Genomic DNA, 20175 nt, shown 5'->3' on the forward strand with positions numbered 1-20175 from the left:
CATGGCAAGCCTTGACTAAAAGAATTTATTAAAAAGAAATATGTTCATCTTAGCTTTTAATATTTTAAGTACTATTTACAAAGTAGTTATGTTGAGCTTGCACTCTTGTACACATTTTTATCTAAGCCATCATAGTCAGTCTTAACCTAATCCATATTCATAAGTTTTGATATTGGCATGAATTTGTTGTCCTTGTCTAATCTATCTTTCAAATTGATCTGCTTCTTAAAACAACTAACGTATCCATAATAAACAGACATTATTAATTTCTGTGATAATTGATTTTTCAGAGTATGAAAGCTAGCCAGGGTTGCACATTGGGAAAGTTCTGGGAAGCAAAGCTGTGTGCCCCAAAAGGATAACAGGGGAACTAAGAGATGTTCTTGTTTTTCAAAATCCTACTTTAACTGTTATTCATTGCATTATTCTTGGGGTTTGTGACTTTATTAAGGTTTTTTCCAAGTTAATTTTTTTGTCTTTTTTAAAAAATTCTATTAATAACCATTTAATTTGCTGACTAGTCAAGGTCTGACTGTAACTGGAATGGATTTGTGATTATGTCAAGCTTGAAGAGGCATGAATTACCAGCATGAACAGAAAAATTATGAGTGTAGTACATGTTGTGTTCCTATTAGTGTGTCTCAGTTGGAAGCAAAAGTAGCTTGTTTTTATCCTTGATTTCTGAACTGTCCATACTTGTTCCTTTTAGAGTTTCTAGACCTTTCACTCCCACCTTCTTCCTCAAAATGTTTTAAAAATGTAGAAGTCCTAGGGAACAAAAAGAAAAGTACTCTTCTATTATCAAAACAGCTTGGTTTTGATTGGTGAAACAGTTGGTGAAACTTCTTTAACTGTTTGGTTCCTTTTTTTTTTTCTATTGTGTCCTTTAAAATGTTCGTACTCTTCAACTCAGAAGAACGATGAGAGTCTTGTTTACTGAATCTGTAATTTTGGAGGGTTTTTTTCTCTTCCTTTTTTCTTTGACTGCAACCAAAGTTCTTAGGAATTTTATCTTTTGAAAGCTGACAGAAAATGTGCCCTTTTGTATGTGCATGTGAGAGATTTGTTATCAAAAGGTACCTAGCATCCTTTGTTAGAACAACCTTCCTTTCTTGCTGCTGTGATTGAGCTTTTGAAGATCTTCTGATGGTTTCATTAGATGAGAGGACACCTCTGTCATGAGCAAGAGTGATTAAACTGGAGATTGAAACCAGACATGAGAAAATCAATGTGAATTTTGCCACTGACTTCATCAGGCCAGTGTCTTTCTGTATCCTTCCCTGCTTACAGTACTCATTCTGTATGTTCCCTCCCACTCCTTCCTGGCTACCTGCTCACTAAGAAGGAGCTGCACAGTGCAAAGTGTAGGAACAAGCCCACTGACTTCTGTGTTCTGAGTGTAAAGACAGGGGCTGGCTCATCTTGAATATCCTGGGAACGTTAGCTAAACTCACTTGTTTTACATGTCTTCCAGTATTTTTTATTCCATATCTATAAAACCTGTGCAATTTCTTTCACCACGGTTTCTGGACATTTTGAATGTAAATGGCCACACAAATACCTAATAATTGACTGTGATATGCTAAGACAATATGGTAATAGAACTATATAAATATCTGAAATTAACAGAATTCAGGACTTCACCTGAAATTACTTCAGAACTTCGGGATATATTTTACACGTGCTTCAAACTTTGTAAGTAATGAAAAATGTCATTCAATTTTTTGGATTTTTTCCCTAAATTCATTACGTATTAGCACTCCAGTTAAATGTGCATTGAGGAGAATAACAACATAAAGAGACTGAGAAGCTCAATTATACCACCCACACCTAGAAATAATCTTTTTACACTAAGAATCTGAAACAATGTTTTAAAAGCAAATAAAACAGTCTGTTCACCTCCTATCCATTATGTTCTTTTAACTGAGATTTCCCTGTTTTGTTTTGAACCAAGAAATAAACATAGAGTTAATTTCAGTTTGCCATGAATTGCAGTCTCTGGTATTTTAAAAATGTATAATACTGTGCTAATTACTCTTTGTCTAAAAGGATGGTAATCTGTGCATACTATCACAGTTGGAGTTCTAGTCCCACCTGTCAGCTATTTTCTCTCTGTTTCTCTGGGCAAGGGGGTTTGTTCGTGTTGCTCTTTAAGTAATTCGATGCAAAGAACAAGTAATATAATAGCTCCTACTCTGCAAAAGCCTCTTCCTAGGTTTTCTGACCTTTTACAGAAAGCTCTGAGCACATTCACCCACCCAGTTATGGTGGAGTACCCAAGGCACTTAAGTTAGTAACCTATTTATCTTGCTAATATGCCTACATTGTTTTTCAGACTGTGCTGTGCAGAACTGTGAGTTGCCATGAACTGGATGTAAAGTTTTCAAAAAGGCAATTGAAGAAATCAGTTCTAATATATATTTCACAAAATACATGAGTTTTCTGAAAATGATCCCATTATCTGGGCAATGTCTAGAGGTCTAAAAGCAAGAATACTTAATATTCTGGTAAAGACTTCTTTTTTCCAGGCATAAGCTCTAAATCAAACCAAGCTGCTTGTTGGAGCCACTGGCTGTAGTGCTTTCATAATTGTCTCAAAAATTATCTGTCTGTCTAACTATCTATCTGTTTATCTGTCTGTCTATCTATGTATTTCTCTTTTATATGATTATATTACTTTAAATAATTGATTTAAAGCTATTAAAAAGTGTCCAAAGAAGGGCCTGAGGGAAATCAGTACTACCTGAGGGAGCAGCTGAGGTAATTTGGTTTCTTCAGCCTGGAGGAGACTGAAGGGAGACCTCACTGCAGTTACAGCTTCCTCAGGGTGGGGAAAGGCAGGTTCTGATCTCTGTATTGACAAGTGACAGGACCTGAAGGATGTGGTAAGAAGCTGTGGGCAGGGGGGTATGAGGGTGGTTGGGCACTGGGACAGGCTCCCAGAGCAGTGGTCACAGCACCAGCCTGACAGAGTCCAAGAAGTGTTTGGACAGTGCTCTCAGGCACATGGTGTGACTCTTGTGGTGCTCCTGTGCAGGGCCAGGAGCTGGACTTGGATGATTCTTGTCATTCCCTTTCAACTCAGAATATTCTGTGATTCTATGATTCTATGATTCTGTAACCCATCTGGAAAAGAATAAACTTTTTTTCTTCCCCACCACCTCCTTCTCTCTGGCAGTCTTCCTATTTGAAAAGGAAGTGCAATGAATTCTTAAAGAATCCTATTTTGAATGACTGATTTCTTCACCAATCCTCCTATTATTCCACTTGCTGAGCCTTCCTTCTGATAGAATCAAGTCATTTGATGAAGAATATTTTCAGAAGTGAGAATGCTGCTGATCCAGACCTGATCTTTTCTTGAAGACACTACAATTGCAATATATTTTAGCCTCTGTCAGCCCAGGAATTAAATCTCCCAAATACCATATACCATGTTTTGGAAAGTGAAGTCTATTTTAATTTCACTGAGAAGCCAGTGCACAACTTGTTAAATTGGTAAGTCTGTACTTTGAAGAATGTGATAACAACAGGTGCTGCAGGAGGCTTGGCTGGACTGTAGAAAAACTGTCAACCTGAGGCATGTTCTGGGAAACAAGATCCATCTTTATTTTGCTGAACTTCAGATTCTTCTTAAAGCTGATAAGGAAAGCACCACAATCTCTGAACAGGTTAAAACTTCACAAATATTTATCTTTTCTAAAAGCATAGGGAAAAAATTTAGACAATGTTGAGAGATGATTAGTATTCAAAACACAAGGGAAGAAAAACCTAATACCTAGCAGTACAGTGGGGGAAGAGAATATCCAAAACAAATACTGAGAAGCATTTGTTTAACATCTGGCAATAGATAAATGCAGGTGCAGCATTTATACACTCAGAATTGTATTTAATTTTTGATCCATGATCTTCATCGAAATGTTGAGGTATAGCCCTTATATGTGTCAGATATTTTCAAAACTTTCTAAAACGAGACTTTGAGGCACCCGTGGTTTTTTCCTCCACTAATGGTCTTTTCAAGCTATGTGCAATGCTCAGTTTGTTTTTAAATGTTAGTGGAAGCTTGAATACTCCAGTTTTATACACTTCTCATTTTTGTAATGAGTTTTCCCCATATGCTAGGAAAAGTTTTGGAGACATTAGTGACTCAATTTTGGGATTACTAAGTGGTATTTAATTTAAATCTGTTACAAGCTGCTGTTTCCCATTTGTGTTTTCTGTGTTGTGTGTATCTGCATTGTTTTGAAGAGAAAGGGGCCAGATTTCCTACCAGACACAATTCTAAAGGATGTGGTTAATTATATTTATGATCTTGAGCTATAGGAAGAATGTGCAATCCCTTAATTTCCTACATATGTAAAAACACCACTTTAACACAGTTAAATAAAATTATCCATTTCAATAACTAATTATATTTATCATGAAATATAGATGAATTGTTTTGTAAAGCATATACAACTTTGATAACAAATACTACTAATCCATCTTTAAGAGATAGCATTTAATATAATTATTTCAGATAAGAAAGCACATCATCTAGGAGATCCTGGGTTTGAAAATTGAAGTCTTTGGATCACCAGTCAGTTATTTCTTAAGTACAATTACTGAATAACTTTTATGATGCTGATAATTTTATTTTAGGTGTAGTCATTGTAGGGGGCTTGCAGTTGTTTTGTGAGGGTGTGTCCCCTTTTCTGCCCTCCAGCTCACAATGCAAAGGAGATAGAGCATAAAGGTTGTAGCTTCTGACTCAGTGGTGGCTATATGGCCATCCAACAGGCCTTGTTCAGTGCATTGGCTTCAATTAGCTGTAGGTTCTCCTGTGTGCAGCTCAGGATTGTGCCAGGCTTGTAATTTTGACCCTTTGGCCACTAGGTTTACCATGCTGTCTATAGTATTTGACCCATTTTTTGTACTCTTTGGAGCTGTCTTACCCAGCTGGCTCGTTCCATGTAGTATTTCTGTAACTGGCATGTTGAACGTGGACTTTGTTGGCCAGCAGATAACCAGAAATGGAAGAATGCCTGGGATTTCATTAGATTTCATTAGTGTTTTTGTTAATCCTAGTAATGAAAGCTCTCACACTCCATCATGTAACGTTTAAAATACCTTTTATTGGTATCTTTTATTGGAGATAACACAAGAAGGAAAAAAGGAATAGAGCAGATAAAGTTACATCTCCCTGACTTTTGCAGCATCAGAAGGACTTCTAATCAAGGCCACACAGGTGGCCACTTATTTCATATGTAGCAAATTAAATGTTATACAGCTAATCTGAGCTCAGCCGGTGTAGCCTTTATTTATTTATTTATTTATTTGTTTGTTTGTTTATTTATTTTTAATTTATTTCTTTTAATTTTTATTTTTAGTAAAAATCCTGCAGCAGTCAGTTTTTCATACGGGGATAGTGATATTTTTAATCTCACAGTGAGCCAGAAGTTCTCCTTCAGTCAGGTTTGGTTCATCACTTTTAGACTTACAGAGCCCAAGAGGTAATGTGCAGCCACGGACCATGGAAGGAGCCAGTGAAAGGTATCTGGGACAATGTTTGTTAGTCAGCCTGGAGCGCACACCAAACTAGTAGACTCAGGAAATGGGGCTGTCCTGGCTTCTTTGTGGATGATTTTCCTTACAGTACTTGGTATGTGGCTGTGTTTTGTATCTGTGCTGCAAACAGCGTCAACAACACAGGGATGTTTCAGCTGGTGCTGAGCAGTGCTTGCACAGAGTCAAGGCCTTTTCTGCCTCTCACCCCATCAGGGAGCAGGCTGGGGGTGCACAAGGAGCTGGGATGGGACCCAGCCAGGACAGTGGATTCCAGCTGACCACAGGTATATCCCATATGGCATCATGCTCAGCATATAAACCTTGGAGAAGAAGGAGGGATGTTCAGAGTGATGGCATTTCTCTTCCCAAATCACCATCATGTGTGATGCCAGCTTCCCTGAGGATGGCTGAACACCTGCCTGCCAATGGAAAGTGATGAATGAATTCCTTATTTTGCCTTGTTTGTGTGCACAGCTTTTACTTTACCTATTAAACAGTCTTTATCTCAACCCATGAGTTTTCTCACTTTTACCTTTCCAACTCTCTCTCCTATCCCACAAGGGGTAACTTCTCTGAAAGTTATCCCATAGAAAGGAATTGTTCATCTCTCAGGTATAATTTTGTGCAAAAGTCTACACTGGGAAAGTAACATATGGAATACCAGTCTTCTAGTCAAGCTGAAGAATACTTTGCCTATTTAAAGATCTTACTTAAAAGTTGATTATTTTTGAGCTTAAAAAAAAAAAAGATAAACCATTTGGTTAAAAATAAGAAGGAAATCTTTCACAGAAAAATTGAATTATTAATGGAAACCTTGACTCTAGACTGTTTTGATGGATAAAACTAATTTATCTCTGTCTCCCTGAGATATTTATATCATCTGTCTAAACAGCGTGAGTCACATTTAAAATGATATCAACTTGTGCCACCTCCAGGGTAACAAACTGGAGCTGATTCAGCTGAGTGTTGCTTTCCTTCATTTTGATCGTTCAAAATATCCAGTTGATTTTTATTAAAATTGAGTCAGTTCACTTTACAGGGAATTTGAATCCATAGCCAAGAGCAGTAAAAGAGATGTCACTGATCAGCAGTATAATTTATTCTTTCTTGTATTTTGGACCCTGTTTCTGCAGGTAGAGGAAAAATGTGTGTTGTCTTTGATTCTCGAGGTACACGTATGTACATATAGCCACAAAGTTTTTAATGCTAGGTACACATGTGGTAATAAAACACAAAGGGTGGGTTTTTTTGTTACAAATACAACTGTGACTTTTATATACACTTCAAGTAAAAGACCCAAGGTAATAAGAAATGTGAAAGTCCATTTGGTCTGAGATCACCATCCAGAACCTAAGAGTGCTAAAACTGTGTATTACCCCTGCCATGTGTTGCAACTGGAAAAAATGAAATTGGAGTAGAAATGTTTGGAAAACTTCTATCTCTTGCTCATTTTTTTTTAACAATTATAAAAAACTTATTTTAGAATTTTCCAAGAAATCAACTTCCAAAACCATTTGTTTTATGTCGTCTGGACATCTTTGATGTTAAAAAGAATTACTACACATTACACTGGTTTTGCATTTGTTTGCTGAAAACATGAGTTTCTAATAACTTGTTAGGCATTGAAGCAGAAGCAGGATGGAGACATAGAAAGGGCTACACAATTATATAACCTGACACAAAGAGTTGTGTGCAGAGAAAAGCACAGGAGACAATCTCACCTATACCTGTTTCTTGCTGAGACAGATATTTGAGAGGCAAAAGTTCAAAAATTTATATGGAGCAATAGAGCATGTAAAAGAGTGAAAGTCCTTCCTGGTCTCTTTCAGAAAATGCTGTTCTAAAATTCTGAAATATAGGATTAGAGTAGAATACATTAAAAATCCCCACTACTATGACCAGTGCATGCAATAAAAATCTTTTATAAGCATTACTTTAATTTACTTTCTAATCTTGTCAGTGGAATTACAATTGTCAGTAAGTATAGTTTTAAATTCCAAGTGAAATCATTCATGATGACCTCTCTGGGTAGAGAAAGATAACTGTAGTCTCGGTAGTGGAGAGTATTCATAACTTCAGGGGGCAACTTTTTTTTTTTTTTTCATTTCAATTTAATTTTCTAGTCTATTTTAATTTCCAAAGATACCAATTTTAAGATATTGTTTGATCTGATCCATAGATTCTTATTAGTGTGTTTATCTAATACATGCCACGTATGATGTTGATGCAAATTTTAAGTGTTTTCTTAAAATAGTCTTCTGCAAATGCTATGACTTTTTATGTCCAAATTTAGCAACTTTTAAATCAGCTTATTTGCACAACTTGTATTGGGAGATCATTAGAAGATGTATAAACTTCTGAATTCACATTGACACAAGTCAACATGAAACAAAGATGTTATCACTGTAACTAATACTTTAGACTATGTATAACAGAAATAGCCACCGTGTCTAGTTGACTTATAGCCTGAAAATTAAATACCATCAGTAGTCGTGCCCTCACACCTATCTGGTAATTTTTCTATATCTTAATGTATGTTCTGATGGATTTTTTTATTTTATAACACTATTTGATATTTGTTTACTAAAACATTGTTCTAAGCCATACTTGCAACACATGGCACAAGTGCAAGAGGAATTTTTTTTGCTTTTCCTTAGGAAGAATCTACAGTCATTTGTTTAGGTTTACTCATAGCTCTGTTGGAGTATGATTGAACAACATTTATGATGTTTTCATTGTTAAAGTGCTTCCAGGAATAACTAGATTGAGATGATTTGTCACCAGTTTCCATTTTAACTCTGAAAATCCATTTCAGATCAACTTTAATGTGCTTGGGGAATCCAATCACTACAGAGCGCTGAGAGGAAAACTGTGCTCATGTGCTCCTGTCAGAGTTACTCAGTCACTCAGGCTCCCCACAGCTCAGTGCTTTTGGTTTTGTCTCTTACTCTGGCATACTTCGAGGTCTGGACACCCTAAATAAAGGTGGATAAATTAGTTTAATGTGAGAGCATCAAAGTTCCAATGTAGTGGGTATTCTTTTCATTTTTAATAGCCTTTTGGGAAATAAATAAGGTTAAATTTCTTTTCATCCTTAAAGATCTCTGGGCCTACTGTATTGCTTTTAAAATCTCTGATTAAATTCTTATCAGGACTATGTCTTGTTGATAAAGGAGCTTCAGTGTCAAAACTGGCTTGAAATGTTCTATTATCATTAGGCAGCTTTTCCCTTGAAATTTTCCCCTGTCTTTTTTGAGCACTGTTTCTAAATTCCAGCCATTCCCCTTGGTCAATCCATAGTTTAACCTCATCCTGTCAGCACAGGAAGAGTAACAAGTTGTGATGTGAAGGAGGAAGCAGTATTCTTGTGAAAACCCCAGCACTGCTGAACTTCCTTTCAGCAGGGGCAGAATCCCTAGGGCATACTGCAAAGGTTGAGAACACCTGGCCTTCATTGGAGGTGGTGCAACATAGACAACCAAGACCCCAGACCTAAAAATAGATTCATTAAACATACAGAGATAGAGAAAAAAAGTAATAATACAAACTTCTTATTCCCTGCACGCTCCCCCCCCAAAAAAAAAAACCAAAAAAAACCCAACCCTTCAATTCTAACAATTCTAAAAAAATAGATTCAGAGAAATGCTTCTTCTGAGTTCAAGGCTCAGTTATTGAGACTCTCAAATGCAGCTAAATAGAATAGTCCATTTTGAAAATCCTATGAGTGTAATCTGAGGTGTTTTCACTAGCGTTACATTTACATAGCTAAACTAGCACAATCTATTTCACTAACTGCTGGAAAGAAAGTCATCCAGTTGGAAAGAAATATTAAAAGCATCTTCACTGTATTGGTCTAGTATGAAAGTCCAGAAAAATGTTTTAATTTTTTTTCCAAAATTTTCAACTCTTACAAGTGAATTGTCCTTCCTATCTAATATCCCAATTGGAATTTGCAATCCATAACAACAAATTCTTCATATTTCTTTACCTGTTCAATGAATTGGCTTTTTTAGATTTAAAAATCACTTCAGAAATCACTCAGGGGTTGCTAAAATTGCATAGTAATGTGCCCAATTATCATGCCAGCTGCTGATTTTCTTCTGATGACTGACTTCATGCTTGAGAGAGAAATCCTTATCTTAGCATAAGCATCTCACCTGCCTGTAGAAAATTGATTCCATTACAAATTTAAAATGAGAACTGCCATCAATTGTGTTCTTACATAGAATAATTGGGCTTTAGTTATCAAAAACATGTGACTGCAAGGACATCTGAGTGTATTTTAGCGTCTGGCCAAACAGCCTGGATCTTTGTGCTCAAATAAGACAAATCTTTTGACTTGAGGGTCACTTTGTTGTAACTGATGTGGCAGAAGAACATAAATAGGTATTATTCCAAAGGCAGTATTTCCAGTTGTGTTTACTTAATGAACCAAGAATTTATTTAAAAGCTTTGGCAGTTTAATAACCATATGACCATAGTTTCACAGTTCCTTCCAGAAAGGGAGACTATTCCTGTCAGGAATATAGGACTCTATTCATCTTGCTGTGGAAAATGGTGACTGTGATTTCAAAGGTAGCATGTTGCCTCATTGGGCTGCTTGTTTGTTTTTAAACTAGCCACCTCTACTCATATGTAACATCTGAAAGCCCTTAAGTACCATGAAATTTATCCTTACCAAAATTTCTATGAAAAAGTCAATTATCGATATTTGCTTTATAAAGAAGAGATTTTTAGCTCATCACTTGGACTCCTGGTGGTGTTTTCATGTGCTAGAGGTTATCCAGAAAATAAAAGATGCAAGAGTTTAACCCAGTCACCTGTCTTTCAATTCAAGATCTTAACATCAAGATCAGTATTATATTATTTTTGTTTTCTGTTAAGGAGTCTACATTTTTGTGCCCCATCACTGCTCTGTAGAAAAGATAGTCATGGCAGATAAAAATGCATACATTCACACATACCCTTAGCAAAAGCATGGGAGGTGACAAACTAAGTCGTTTGTTTTGACTGATGTCATAGCCTATGGAAAGTTTAAGCACAAGGATGTAGCAGATTTCAGTCCCAGTGAACATTAGGGTGTAATAAAAAAAAAAATAAAGAAAACTGGTACAAAGGTGAAGAGAATCTTTTCCAGTAAGATGCACAAAAAAACCCAATAGCACTGCTGAATGCTGCAATTTCTGTAGACACATAATAATGAAAGCAATGTTCAAACTTAGTTTCTGGTCCATCCAATAATTATTTAATATAATTGTTTATATAATAAACCCGTTGTTTTCAACCAATAACTAACCTGACATCAAGCTCCTTTATTCAAAATGTCAGAATATTTAAACCCTGACATTGAATATTGTACAGCTAAGTGAAGCAATAAATGAATGATCTGTGTTTGCATGCAAACCTATCTAGTGATGCATCAAACTCCAAAGTCTCAGCTTCCCAGCAGTTTAGTGAAAAAAGACAGACAACCTCTGAGGACTGTTCAGCCCACACAGGACCTGAGTCACACTGCAGAAGTGTCTGTCTCTCATGATGGATTACACACAGAGCTCAGCAAAAGCAGGCTTCCAAATCGATGTCCTGAATACATGCAATACAGATATGGATTCAGAACTTTTTGTCAGAGATTTTACTGTTGACTTGGACCTGTAGGCATGCAAATAGTAGAAAAATATTTTTAGAAGACACTTAGGTTGAGGTCAGGTGTCTAAACACAAAATTATGTGATCAGAGCCAAACGCTTGTGGTTTAAATTACCATCTTCCTGCTCGGATGTTTTAATTCCCAACCAATTTTAACCTTGCAAGTGGCTAAAATTCTACAAATGTTTTCCCTGGATAACTTGACTCAGTCTTCCTAGGTTTAGAGACCTAATGACAGTCTTCAAGGATAAACTGGGCTCAGGACCATGTCCCATACATTGTGTGTATAGTTTCAAATGCAGATTTCTCACTCCTGTCCCTAGTGATTTATCTTCAATTGGTGCATCTCAGACGCTTGTCAGCTAAAGGCTTAGTCACACCATGTTTCCAGAGCTGATGTCAGCATGCAGTCACATTCTTCTTGTGTTTTCCAGCTGGGCCGGTGCTAGCCTGTGACATCATTTCCTTGCCCCTAGTGTGTAATCCTGTGCTGGTATTTCCAGTCTCAATCCACTTTTACTACTACCGTCCTTCAGGTTGTCAGTCCAGTTATTTTTGTATGTTTTTTCATCCTCACCTCTCCAGTGAGAATTTACAGGTTTGTTATTGCCAAATGTTCTTTCTGTTATTTGAACTTCTTTATCAGTATCAGTAAAACATACAGTTCCAAAAACATCATTTGAAACATAGCCAGACATGTTCTTCTATTCTAGTAATGTGCCTTTTTGTCCTAATGTTGTTTCCTTCCTTTAAACTATGTTTGTGATTCTTTTGCATTTCTGGAGCATTTTTGTACAGAATATTTTTTCTTTTTCATTGGTGTCATTGTATCCAACATATATGATCCTATCACATGGATTTCCTATGTTCCTTTTCTTACAAAATTAATAATCTCATAAAAATATATGCCAGGTTATTTTGGCATAATGATAGTCTGTTTTGGGGTAAAGCTGTTATTCTTTATATTCCATTTTCATTATTTCAGTGTCTCTAGCTATGCAGTGTTTCATAGTTTATTTCAAATCCTGGAACAGCTCATGAGGTCATAGGCGCTTGTTTTTTATGTTGTCTGGATCATGTACACTTCTTTTGATTAAAAGAAATAAAAGCTAGGTTTTATTTTTCAGACATTTGATTGCCAGCCTGATAGATTCATTAAAAGTCTTTGTTGCTGAACTGCCCTTTCATGTACAAGTATTTTAAGTATTCTCAAATGGAGGTTATGGGGTCTTGCCCTCTTGGTCTAGACACTTCCTTAAAAATATTTTTATGTCTTTGTTTTCCCCTCATCTTAGATGAGTAATTTTCATTTCCAGAGCGAGTGTCATTAGCCACACTGCATTTGCTACTAGTAGTCAGCATCCCCAAATTAATTTTGTTTTGGACTGCCTGTAAATGTCTTCAATCTTAAGTATTTTTTGCTGCTTGGTGAAGCCACTCTTTTTCCTGTTTTCTTCTTACTTGGATGATGAAAGTACATTTTAGTACTCATATTTTTACAAGATCTGACCCTGACTAACATTTTCTGTTCTCACTTTCTTCATATATTTTCTGACATCTGACAGTTTTCCCAGCATATTAATTTTATGTTCCACCCTACAAGCTTTCTGCATAATCCAGATATACTCTCGGAGGTGACTGCTCATCTAGTTAGAAATTGAGCCCTTTGTTATAAAAGGTTTCTCCCCCTGTTTGAAGCTGCAAGTTTTTCAGTCCTCAGCTAGTTTTTTTTTTTTTCTTAAAGGAATTACTTACTGCATTTTCTTGAGTCTTCCTTATTTCCTTGTTTTCTGGGTTTTTGTAGATTTTTTTCTAGCGAAGTTCTGATTTATTTGTGTTTAGCATTTATTTGTGTTACAGTTATTTTTTAAAAAATGGAATGAATGTGTCATCATTTGAGATACAGCTTTCTTGAACAATTATTTGGTGAGGTCTTATACTTCACTTTTCTCATGTTCTGTGCCACATCCTCAAATACCTGGGTCTACACTTTATTGCTAAAATTCATTTTATAGGAAGTTGCAATCTCACCTCATAGCTTTCATAATTCTAGTTACTCCTTATACTATTTAATAACATTATGTTCTTTCTAAATAATACAGAAATTTATACACCACAAATGGGATCCTACAAAAACCTTTCTGAAGGAAATCTAAACCCAGTAAGAAAACTTCTGTGCTTTCTCTGATTTTCTTACAGTTTATCACATATTTGGTTAATCACATCACATCACATCACATCATTGTCTTTTTCATGAGGGAGGCAATAATTTTGGTACACATGGTTTGGGAGATAAGCAAGAAGGGGATTCCTGTCTCAAACTGACTTGCAGATCAATTGCAACATCCATGAGACAGGGAAGATGCAGTGAGGTATGCAAGCTATTGTGAGCAGTTATGGTCTTCTACACTTCAATATAGTCCTCTCACGCAGATTTTTGGGCAGAATATTGCCATTCCTTTACAATTAGAGGAAAAAATCCAAATAGCAAACTTAATATATTTTAAGGGATGGTCATGAAAATCATGTGTGCAATGTTACGAATTCATATTAATTAGATTCTTTACAGTTTCTTTCAGTTGTATGCAAATGATCTTTCATTACTTCTCAAAATTTAATTAATTTCTTTTTTTGTATGTGTGTTTTCTTGTTAAATAAATCCTGGAAACTGCTCTGTATAACCACTTTCATGAAAGTATTTTATTAATTTTCTTTAAGCAAACTATGTTGCATTTTAAGTGAAATTATTTACTTCCTTCATGTATCGTGTTAAATTAGTGCACATCTAACTGAGAGAGGCTGGTGCTGCTGGACCATTGGTATTAACTGAGATTGAGTGGCTTCTGCTTTACTCTGTCATTCAGACATGGGAAAGGGAAAATGAGTCCTACTTTTATTAGAATATCTTTTCTTCACCAGCAGACATCAAACTGTTAAATCTAACAGTCTCTACCTAACGCAGAGAATGTAAAGTCACAGTGACAAGTAATCCTTCAAAGGAAGGAAAGCTGTTATGTTTTTTTTACTTTTTTTGTAAGCTACTGTAGGATTTGCCACCACTTTCTGGAATGGCTTATACTGTTGTCTGTCAGAGTAGCAGATTAGTCACTAGAGTAGGTTTTTATTCTGTATTTTATATCCTTTTTTTTCTTTTTCTTGTCCTTTATCAATGGACAGTTATTCAGCATTTTTTAAGGTGGCAACTCATGTATTAAAATAAGAACTAAAATGTTCTCTTATGTTTTTGGTTTATGTTTTTTGCAGCCATTGAACTGTCTTGTCTTAGGACCATATTAGAAGGCAAGCAAAGTTTTCTTGAGAACAAAGCATACAACTTTTTCTAATTAAAATTGTAATTTACAATAGTTATTTAAATTCCTTCTTACTGATAGCAGACTGGGCTTGTATTTATCAGGCAGTTGACTCTAACCACAGGAACAGATGCATTTAAAATAGACTGCAATTAGATTCTGTTTTTAAGATGCAATTATAGGAAGGGAATATTCTGTAAATCAGATATACATTCAAAAGATATTTATTTTAAAATTTAATGCTCTGATTTAAAGGAGATGCAATTGTTTTCACATTTGCTACCTAAAATTGTATAGGAATGCTAAAGAATGAAGTGATAAAAATGTGCACCTGGAAGTTAGTGTGAAAAATTATACTTAGTATGCAACATAAATAGTGAAAACTGTCCAGCCTCTCATCCACCAGCCCCCCCAAGTCCTTCTGGGCAGGGCTGCTCTGGCTCTGTTCATCTCCCAGCCTGTGTTGCTACTGGGGATTGCTCCAGCCCAGGTGCAGCACCTTGCACTTGGTCTTGCTAATCCACATGAGAAGAAGGGACCTTCTTCTTAGGCCTGTCCATGTCCCTCTGGATGGCATCACATCCTTCAGGTGTGACAACTGCACCACTCAGCTTGGCAACATCTCCAAATTTGCTGAGGGTGCTCTCCATTCCTTTGTCTGTGCAATTAAGAAGATATTAAATAACACTGTTCCCAGTACAGAGCCCTGAGGGACTCCACCGCAGTGGGGTCCTCCAGGGCTCTGAGCAGCTGACTGCCGGCCTCTCGATGTGACCACTCAGCCAAGTGCTTATGCACCTAACAGTTCACCCATCAAATCCATCTCTCTCCAGTTTAGAGGAGGATGCTGTGGGGGACAGTGTCAAATACTCCACAGAAGTTCAGACAAATTACATCTGTAGCTCTTCCCTTGCCCTCTGATGTAGCCACTCCACCATAGAAGGGCACAAGTTGCTCAAGCAGGCCTTGCCCTTGGTGGAGCCATGTGCTGGCTGTCTCCCTTCTGTTTTTAATTGCATATGAACTCTGTTAAGTTAATCTGTTAGTCATGTTCATATAAAATGTAATTAATGGAATCTATTTTAAAAATGGATAAAAAAATACCACTACTGAATGAAAAAGAGAAAAGGGTTTGACATACTGTTTCCTTCCTTTGCTAGGCCATGGAAAGTGTGATTGTGGGAAGTGCAAATGTGATGAGGGCTGGTACGGTGAAGCTTGTCAGTATCCAACTACTTGCAACCTTACACGGAAGAAAAGCAATGAAATGTGCAAGAATTCTCAAGATGTCATCTGTTCTGGTGCAGGTAAGATGTCTTATTGCTTTTGATACCTTAGCTCTCTCCCAGTGTTATCTTGAGAATCATTGTCATTTCTAACTAGTAGTTTGGTAGAGTATGTTTCAAGAGACTGAGATGTAACTGTAGGTATATTAAAATGTTTAATTCTCCTTTAGGCTTATTTCTGTGCATATAATGTATACTAATTAGGAACACCTACTTTAGTATTCTGGTTTATCCATAGATATTTTGAGTTGATAAAACTGCAACTGTCATTTATTTTCCTTACCAGAATGTTGTGGTGATGGCATTAACACGGGAAATGATGTAATTTCTATCAGGTATTTGTGTTTACAGAATGCAGAAATGGCATTTTCAAATATTTTCCCCTGACATTTATAGCTGTGCAGCTTTTTGAGACACTTTTGAACTGTACCTATGATTATTAAAATCAGTTGTGGAAGATGTGCTGAATCTTTTAAAGGAGCATTTCCATCTTCACTGTTCTGTTATGATAACACTCTCTTCTAGAATTGTTTAGTTTTATAACAATCCTAACTTAAATAGAATGTCTTTTCCTAAAAAAAAAAAAAAAAAAAAAAAAAAAGAAAAGAAAACCAAATGGCTTTTCTCAGACTTCATTGAAGAACGGTATCATTTTAAAGGGCATTTTCTACCAATAAAATTTTGAGGCCAGAAATTGCCCTCTTGTTTTTCTGCCGCATTGACCTCCAAGCAAAAGGATGTTTCAAGGACCCCAAGTCTGCTCACTCTTGCTGGTCCTTAATTTCTGTTGTAATCCACAAATTTTCATGCAAGTAAATTTCTCACAAGTTAGTGGCGGACATGATCAAAGAATTCCAAGTATTTGTGGGACTTGTTAGAGAGAAGCTGGTACAGGATAAGAACCAGTTTCATGTAAAACCATTAGTATGCAGCGTATGAGTAAATGATACACTTAATTTATAACAGTGGATGTATGAAACTTTCTATGGAGAGGGGCATGAGAGATAGCTAAATGAGAAACCGACTTTCAAAAATAAGTATAGTTCATTGTACTTAGCCAGAGTTCTTAAAAAATAACCTCTTTCTTTCCTTGGTTAGAAGTGGCCCCAGTCTTCACAGGAAAATGAACAAAACAACCACTCCAAGTAGCTAAAGGGGAAGTGTTTGTGGAATCATGAGAAGAATAAATGGTTTTGCTTTTACTGATACTAAACAGGACAGGAATTCCAATGAGACTGACTAGGGAGTTTGGAGTAACTTTGATAAGATGTATTTTATCTTGGTGGGATTGCCTTTTGATCTGCTTTGTTGTTGGCGTTTGGGCTCTGTTTTTTAATTGCCAATAAAAGATAGGAAGGGATGACATGTGCTGTTACAAAAACAATGCTCTGTTGTCACACATAATAATTTATTGTAATTTTTTTCAGTAACCAATCAAGATCCACCTAAAATTTCACTTTTCTGACTTTGTTTCTCATCATTTGTCAGATCAACTAGAGCATCCTACCTAAACTGAGGTTCTCTATGTGAGCAATTTTCTCTTTTGACAATTAAAGGAATGAACATCTTTATGATACACCTTCTCTCTGGCCTTTTTAGATACCCGGTATAGGAATCAATTTTCTGTTTTATCTTCTTTCCTGTTGAGGAATTATCTGTAATCATGACAGTTTTCTCAAAAATTGTATTTGTATTTGTTTATCAAGTAATTGTAGCAAATAATTCTGGTTCTGTAGGTTACTTATGTTATATTATCAGTTGTATTATTATTGTTATTATTATTATCTTACTATATTAGCTCTTGCAAACAGTTTTAAAATTTACTGTTTTAGACTGGCCATATCTGTTGCAGAGCTCAATACTTCTGTTCTTTCAATTAACATGATATTTATTAAAAGACGTGCTGTGCTTGTAAGGGTACAATTTGTAAGAGTAAAAACATCAACTGGTTTCTGCAATCTTGTGTAACATCAGCCTAAAACTTCTATTTTGGAGAACTTCTCTAATGCCAATAACTGTGTTTTCAAAAATACATATGGATGTCATGTGAGGAGTGTGAATGTGGTGAAGTGAATTTTTAAAAAAATTTGTGCTTGCTGGCATAGTGATGCCATTGACTATTGAAACAACTTGTTTGAGACCACTGACCACAAGGCCCCAGTAATGTGATATTGCATAAAATTCCCACCCTTTCAATTTTAATAAAGGTAAGGACAGAGGTAGGGAAAAGGTTCTTGTAGTAGTTTCTTATATATTATTTATATAGTAATACTTTTGTTTCTAATGTCATTTTAATGTATTTGTGATTTTTTTTGACTGTAGAACTCATGCATACATTTTTGACCTCAGGTCAGATAGGCCCTCTGAGGGAAAAGAGGGGATTCTTCTTTCCCAGGGAACAATAAAACAAAATTTTCCTATTCAAGAGGGCAGGTCATGGAGGGAGGCAGCCCCTGAGCTGAGCAGCAACGCTCCTCAAAACACCAAGGGGCAAATATGTGACCTGATGGGCAGTGATAGAAGAGAGATCTGTTTAGAAATCCATTTGCATCCTTTGCATTGCCTGAGTGCTCTGGCTTCTCATTATATCAGAAAGTTTTGGTGGTGGTAGTGTTTTGGTTGGGATTTTTGTTTGTTTGTTTGTTTGTTTTCGTGGTTTATGCAATGAAAAAACAGCTTTACACTTCCAAAGCATTTAAACGCTATATCTCTGTACAGATAAGATCAGGCATCTTGTTGACATGGATAATTTCTGGGTGTGTCTTTATTTCTGTGGATGATCTTTATATTTCAACCTTCTCAGAGTATGTACCATCTCTGACAGACTAATGAAACTCTTTGTTTAATCTGCAGTTATTAAGTAATGTCTCTTAAATGTTTACAGGCACATGTCAGTGTGGCAGGTGCAAATGTGCAAACTCAGAAGGGAATGGACTGGTATATGGCAAATTTTGTGAATGTGATGACAGAGAGTGCATTGATGATGAAACAGGAGAGATTTGTACAGGTATGTATCTTAGTGAGCACAAGAGGAGTGGTGAAGATTGATACAGGCTGATATTTAATTGCATGGTTCTGCAAAATACTGAATGTATGACTTAAAATAAAAGTAACTCTATTTCCAAGACTTCACACTGCAAATTGTAAGTGCAAATTTCAGATGCAAAAATGAGCTAAGCATAAGGTTAAAGAACCAATAAATCTTGTGACATTCTCCTCTTTTCAGAAGAACTGCAAAGAGGATTGTACAAGATAATTCACTAGAGTAATTCATGGCTTAATGTGTCTGTCTTCAGCAATACATATGAAGAATGTGAATGCTTTGTGGCACAGATGAAAGTAGAATGGACAACATATGAAAAAAGAAACAAAACCAGAAAATAGATTATTAGGATTTTGTCAAGGAAGTAATAATTAAAAATATCAGGAATAAATGTAGGACGATAACTCAGAAGCAGGAAGATAAGAAGACGAATGAATGAATAAGGAAAAATTTCATCTGCAATAGGAAAGGCCAGAAAATAAGATGGAATGAATTCTGCTGATAGATAGAAAAGCAACCGAAATTCAAACTGTTCTTTCATGTCATTATAAGGCAGGAACCTGGCAGTTAAATATTGTGCAACACACACCATTTATGACATTATAAATCTTGCCTATTTGCAAAGGAGGCTTGTCCTTGAGCTGGAAGGTGCTGCAAACATTGTTCAAGCTCCACACGTGCAGATCATGTCCATGTGCCCACAAGAGTGTTCCAGTATGCTCCCAGGCTATTCCTATCTGGTGGTAGTGCTTCCTGTGTGTGTGTATGAATTAAGAGAGTACCTGTGTAAAATAGCTTTCTCTATCTTTTCCTTACACAGGCAGCAAAATAAGTTCCGTTTATTTAAGTGCCTTTGAACGCAAAAAGAACTTTTTTTTGTTTTTAAATGCTAGGATTAAGTAGGGATTTTAAATGAGGGTATGCAGAATGGTCCTCTGAAGTCCAGATTCAGGAGCAGAGTATATTTCCAGTAATCACCTGAATTAAAATGAGTGGAGGGCAACAGTTAACTGCCAGTTATTCCATTTATGTTTGCCTCTAACCATTCCACGTGGTACCAAGTACAATAAAAAATTGCCATTCATTTGGCTCCAGTAAATTCTCCTACTGCTGTTTTTGTCTGGTTTTGTTGTTTTGTTTTTTGGTTTTTTTTTTTCCCTCACACTTGTTTTGCTGCTGGTTTATATCGTTAGCTTTTTCTTAGCTTTTATTTCCTGTTGTCTCATCCACTCATCCCATATTCCCCAAAAGACCAAGTGCACCTCTGTATAAAACCAGTCTTATATGTATGGAAAATTCAAAGTATGCTGATATAAAGGGACAAAGATTGTGGATTCAAGTCTTTA

General features: G+C 36.2%; 1 protein-coding gene across 1 annotated transcript in view; it reads left to right on the forward strand.

Annotated features, from left to right (window-relative positions):
* The window catches only part of ITGBL1 (integrin subunit beta like 1), a 132785-nt gene that overhangs the window by 39162 nt on the left and 73448 nt on the right, over positions 1 to 20175 (forward strand). Inside the window, exons 3-4 of the mRNA XM_063392379.1 lie at positions 15661 to 15807; positions 18671 to 18793. Coding sequence (XP_063248449.1) covers positions 15661 to 15807; positions 18671 to 18793 — 270 coding nt within the window. The remainder of the gene's footprint in view (positions 1 to 15660; positions 15808 to 18670; positions 18794 to 20175) is intronic.

The sequence above is a fragment of the Prinia subflava genome, chromosome 3 (assembly GCF_021018805.1).
Source record: "Prinia subflava isolate CZ2003 ecotype Zambia chromosome 3, Cam_Psub_1.2, whole genome shotgun sequence".
Classification (NCBI taxonomy): domain Eukaryota; kingdom Metazoa; phylum Chordata; class Aves; order Passeriformes; family Cisticolidae; genus Prinia; species Prinia subflava.